The 6000-nt window shown below is 42.5% G+C and overlaps 1 protein-coding gene across 4 annotated transcripts in view; it reads right to left on the reverse strand.

Moving 5' to 3' along the window:
* The window catches only part of LOC110536542 (collagen alpha-1(XVIII) chain), a 106178-nt gene extending 100813 nt beyond the window's left edge, over positions 1-5365 (reverse strand). For 2 of the 4 annotated variants that reach the window (XR_005034542.1, XR_005034541.1), the window contains exons 1-2: positions 5015-5365; positions 4840-4916 (exon numbers count right to left, since the gene is read on the reverse strand). Coding sequence is in view for 2 of the 4 variants with exons in the window: in XM_036934756.1 (XP_036790651.1) it covers positions 4840-4916; positions 5015-5025 (88 nt within the window). In the remaining 2 variants the exon portion in view is untranslated. The remainder of the gene's footprint in view (positions 1-4839; positions 4917-5014) is intronic. The other 2 variants (XM_036934756.1, XM_036934757.1) reach the window with 2 other exon arrangements.
* Positions 5366-6000: the final 635 nt, after the last annotated feature.

The raw sequence follows: 6000 nt of genomic DNA on the forward strand, positions 1-6000 counted from the left end.
GGCTAGCTAGCGGACTGTTGTGGCTGGCTAGCTAGCGGACTGTTGTGGCTGGCTAGCTAGTGGTAGCTAGTGGACTGCTGTGGTGATTCCTGTGGCAATTCTGACATTTTGCAATGCAATGTGCAATGATTTGGTCTAATTTGTCGTGAAAACGCACTGAAAATGAAAAATCTTTGTTGACGTGTGGCTTGATAGCAACAGTACTCTTACAATAACTTACATAAAGGTCCCAACTTCTCCTCCCCTTCCACTGCCTGCCTGGCCATTTCTCCCACACATGTTCACACACACACACACACACAGTGTCCGTTTGGGGAGAGGAGAGGAGAGGAGAGGAGAGGAGAGGAGAGGAGAGGAGAGGAGAGGAGAGGAGACTAAACTGAGCTGCCGAGTTTGATGAATATCCATCTTCATCTTCCTCTGCTTAATATTGTCCAGAGTTTTGGAGAGTTTGGAATTTGGAATGCAGAAATTGTTTCGCATTTTAAGTCAAATACAGCTGTGGCATCCAAAGTCTGTTATTCAATCAGGAAGAGACAAGAGGGAGCAAAGATTTACACGTAACATAAATAAATGTTTACCGTGTGTGGCCTGGGCCCCACTTGTATGTCTCTTTTACTGAAAGGAAGCGCTAAATTATTTTAATTACATATCTAAGTACAGGACATCAGGTACAAACATCGGTTCTCTACTTTTCACTCAAATTCTTGACAGGAATATGGGTGTGACGCGAATCACCACAGTCTCATCAGCAATGGACGATGGCTTGCTTTACTTAAAGGGATAGTTCACCCCAAAAAGAAAGCTCATCTGTATGAACTCAGCTCATTTTTGGACCACTTAAAGGGAAAGTCCACTCAAAAAACAATATTTTGGTATTTGTTTCATTAGTCCACTGTTGATAAGAGTCCCAAAATGTTTTGCATGTCAGCAGTCGAGAGAAGATATTCAACCTTCAAGAAGTATAGTGTCATCGGACACATCATCATAGAATGCAAACTGAGGTGTTGAGTCTGTTGACATTCAGTATTGGCCATGCCGCTGTGAGGGGTGATGCAGTCTGATTTCTGGGTCTACTACTTCCCCACAGCCAGGACAGAGCTGCAACTCATCCTTCATTACAGCTAAACTTAGCAACCTGGTAGGAGGCCTCGCTCTCTCTCCCTGTTGTCCCGACATGGGTGGACAAACGGACCACCCACACCCCCTCTCTCTGGTTCAAAGACCGGTCCAGAATTAAGAGTAAACAGGCTCGCTCACACACACACACACACACACGCGCACACGCACTCACACTCACACGCACACGCACACACACTTCTGAGTGATCTTATCTGTGTAGAATATATGTGCAGCAGCATGAGACACTGTGCAGACAGTTTACATTAATTTCAGGACAGCATCTCTTTGAAAGCATATAGTTCCTATTAATATATACAGCAACGGCCCTCAGCTCCACTCCTGAGGAGAATCAGTTGGTGGTCCTCACACGGAATAAGCATGTTAGTACAGAATAATGAACAAATCTATGAACGCGAAGTGAGGCGGCCCTCTCTGTCGGCGCCGGAAGTAAATCTATGGTATAGTGAGGTGCTGTTAGGCCCCAGGAGACGCGACTGAAAACCGGCTGCGCCATCTCATAGTCATCATCATCACAGTCACTAGTGAAACACATGGGATTACTTTTCCTGCCTCCAACGGTTCTTTCTCAGAAGAGATATATAGGCTACTACATACAGTACAGACTAGGTTACAGGAAAATGGTTATGTCAGCACTGTTTGGAGATGAATTATTGTGCTCCTCTTTTGAACAATGTCCTTTGTCTCCGTGTTTATTAAAATAGTCCCATAAACATCTTTAAGAGCGTCTTTTGCATGTGTGAACCAGATGGAAGGCGCCAACACTAAGCAGATTGCCAAATTCCACCCACCTTCCCATTAACATGAGTAGGTCGCCTTCACACGCACTGTAGGACCTAAGCATCTCAAATGTTAAGGTCCCGGCCCCCCATTGTATAAAGACATTGGACATAATCCCTTCAAACGGTGCATTTTTTTTAAGGCTCTAAATTAGACTATTGAAGGATTTAACTGTAGATAAACAGATCATTAGTACATCAACACATTTAGGTTTAAGAGGCATCAGTCTTCAACCTTAATCTGAATTGGAAAATGCTTAATCATACATTTAGACTTGGGGTGGCACTAAGGCCGGAATGGCGCACTGTGCCTGCTGGCTGTTCAAATTCACATTTACAAGCATTAAGAGAGACAAATCACCATGAGTGAATTCCCATAAACTCATTTTACGATGTCTCCACAAGAAAAACAACCTAACTTCTAAGCTGCATTGCTTGCTGTTTGGGGTTTTAGGCTGGGTGTCTGTACAGCACTTTGTGACATCGGCCGATGTAAAGAGGGCTTTAATAAATACATGTTCATTGATTGATTGATTAACTAGCTATGCCAGTACCTCATACTCCTGGTATGTGTAAGGGCTCATTACGATGACACACACTTAACCAGGTATTTGTCTAGGACTAGGCTGATAAGAAAACCATTAGGGCTAGTCCTTATCACTACACATGGATTCTACAACAGCTGCGTTTAGACAAGCAGCCCACTTTTGATATTTTTTTCAAATAATTGTTCTTTTGACCAATCACATCAAGATCCTTTCATATCAGATCTTTTTCAGAGCTGATCTGATTGGTCAAAAGACCAATTAGGGAGGGAAAAAAAGATCAGATTCGGGCTGCCTGTGTAAACACAGCCATACTTCAGGGAACAAGAGATGGTTTAAAAAGTATAGGTGGTGGGTAGGCTACACCACAGAACTCCAAAATGGGGAATACCAGCTCGATTTCAACAAATACACAAAGATGGGACTATTTAATGAAGCTGCCAGTTGAGTACTTGTGAGGCATCTGTTTCTCAAACTAGACACTCTGATGTACTTGTCCTCTTTCTCAGTTGTGCACCGGGGCCTCACACTCCTCTTTCTATTCTGGTTAGAGCCAGTTTGCACTGTTCTGTGAAGGGAGTAGGACACAGCGTTGTACGAGATCTTCAGTTCCTTGGCAATTTCTCGCATGGAATAGCCTTAATTTCTCAGAACAAGAATAGACTGGCGAGTTTGAGAGGAAAGTACTTTGTTTCTGGCCATTTTGAGCCTGCAATCGAACCCACAAATGCTGAATCTACAGATACTCAACTAGCCTAAAGAACAACAGTTTTATTGCTTCTTTAATCAGACCAACAGTTTTCAGCTGTGGTAACATAATTGCAAAAGGGTTTTCTAATGATCCAATTAGCCTTTTAAAATGAGAAACTTGGATTAGCTAACACAATGTGTAATTGGAATTGCTGATAAATGGGCCTCTGTACCCCTATGTAGATATTCCATAAAAAATGTCTACACTATATTTCTGATCAATTTGATGTTATTTTAATGGTCCAAAAATGTGCTTTTCTTTCGAAAAAAAATGTATAAGTGACCCCAAACTTTTGAATGGAGGTGTATACAATCCATTGCTCCTCTTAAAAACGATTCTTTAATCTCCACCCCTTCGTCTACAAGTGACATCAATAAGGGATCATATCTTTCACCTGGATTCACCTGGTCAGTCTCTGTCATGGAAAGAGCAGGTGTTCCTAATGTTTTGTCCGCTCAGCGAATATGATCTCCAGAGCATGTCAAAACGGCCTTCTGCGTGCGTTTCTACTGCTGAAGAGCGACAGTAATTATCTGTCAGTCTGCACATGGTCCTTTATCATGACGAGCCATATATATATAACATTAAAATAAAATGGAAAAAGCCAAATATCAACCCATGCATTGACCTTGAGTTGAAGTTTAAGCCAAGTCGGGGACCTGTCGTTAGACAGATGCATGCATGCTGGCACGCGCGCGCACACACACACTGAATGGTTATATGCGTAGATGTATAGTGATAGAGCTCTAATGACTTAACTCAATTGGTTAGCTACTGATGCAACAGGTAGCCTATGCGCTCCGTCATAAAAACACTTAGCCATCTGATGATGACCCGTCTGCGTCCATGATTACACTGCAACACTAGTCGGTCTGTGTCAATTGATTTCAGAGGCCAATGCATTCGCCTGGTTTGCTCACATCATGCATTACTTTTGCTCTGTAGCAGAACCATTAATCACGGAGCCGTCGGCGACAGGTCATTGAAACGTCTCGGTAGACACAGAGCGCACAGCAAGCGCATCGGTTTAAGCTCTCCAATTTGTTCCACACTATGGACATGTTCTGTCTGCGCATTTTTGTTAAGTGTCGCACTGTCATGATATGATATAAAGCTTTACCAGAATTACACGTTACGCAAATAATAATGAAATTGCTTGGTTTTACGCTTGGTTGCTGATGGTGTCAAAGACATGCGCTGCGTATTTACACCCACAAGGTTCATACAACTCAGCAGTTTCATGCATCAGTCTGTAAGACTTAAAAACTAATCATATTAAAAACCAATCTTAAATCCCAAAACTAGACCCACAAAGAAAGTGTTTATGGACCCATCGCTCAGTTTCATAACGCTATAATAATTGCACAGGACCAATGTCCCAAAAAAAGTTTAACTTTATGCAAAGGAATTGATTGTACCAATGAATTTTAGAATACGATATGCACTATCACAAAATCGTATCACTAAACATGCACTGACTATGTGACTTCATCAAGCTATTAGGCAAAACATGCATGAATGAATGCATATTTGCTAAGCTATACTTTCTCACAGTTGCACAATAGCAAACCACTTGAGCCAAATGAGAGAGAGAACAGAACAAAATATGATGAGCGTGACATACCGTCCAGAAGGCGATATGGAGTCGACAGTTGGCAGTACCACAGTGTGAGGTGTATTCCAACGGACCACAGGGAGATGCTGATGATAAAGGGGGGAAAAGTTAAGAAGTTAGCTGAGTAAAAAAAATTGGGTTTGTCAAAACACTTTCAATGCGCGTAAAATATGCGTGAATTTACCGGGAAGTCATTTTCAGTCTTGGTAAGTCCACACAAAAGTCTTCTTGTTCCAATGTGATAGTGGTAAGAGTTGGAGCCCCGCTCTATCCTTCACTCACTTAGTCACTCACTCACTCACTCTTTAAAATGTCTCGATCTCCCCTGACTCACTCTCGGTTTCCTTGGACTGTCCGCAGTTCCAACTGAAACAAAGACTCCTTCAGTCCTCCAGGACCAAAACACTGAAATCTGACTCCTCGCAGTCGCTTCTCGTGGACTCTCCCCTCATATAGCGCTACTCCAGATTCAAATTAACGCACACTAACATCCCTTCCTCTCTATTAAGGAGTGAGCTCTCTCTCCTACCTTTCTCCTGTTTTTAAAGGGTTCTTATCTGGCCTTGAAATGAGAAAATATGCAACAGGCACAGAGGCATATATTTTTTGTATATAAAAAAAAGAGTCAGTTATCACTTGATGAATATTCACATCACCTTCTCCAAACCAGTTGAGGTCAGTGTTGATGTGGCTTTGGTTTGAGTGTGAAACCTGTCTACTACTTATACACTTCTGTTGACTTCTAATATGGCTACAACCAAACAAAGTATTTAGAAAAGAGTCATCAAAACATTTCGCTTTTTAAGAGAATATCTCCATTGTAAATGCAGTATATGCCAGCGCAACAGATTTAAAAGACTTCTTCCATCAACAGTAAGCAGTAACCACGGCGACAGAGTTACGTCAAAAACACTCAGGGATACTGTAAACCTACACACTTATTGTGAATGTACAGCTGTTGATTGTCTGCACTTCAAGAAAGACCTTGGCACAGTCCAAACCCACCACCCACCTTAGAGTGTAACAGTATAACGTTCGTCCGTCCCCTCGCCCCTCCCTACCTGGGCTTGAACCAGGGACCCTCTGCACACATCAACAACTGACACCCACGAACCATCGTTGCCCATTGCTCCACAAAAGCCGCGGCCCTTGCAGCAGCAGCAATGGGAA

This window comes from Oncorhynchus mykiss, chromosome 11 (genome assembly GCF_013265735.2).
Source record: "Oncorhynchus mykiss isolate Arlee chromosome 11, USDA_OmykA_1.1, whole genome shotgun sequence".
Taxonomy (NCBI): Eukaryota; Metazoa; Chordata; class Actinopteri; order Salmoniformes; family Salmonidae; genus Oncorhynchus; species Oncorhynchus mykiss.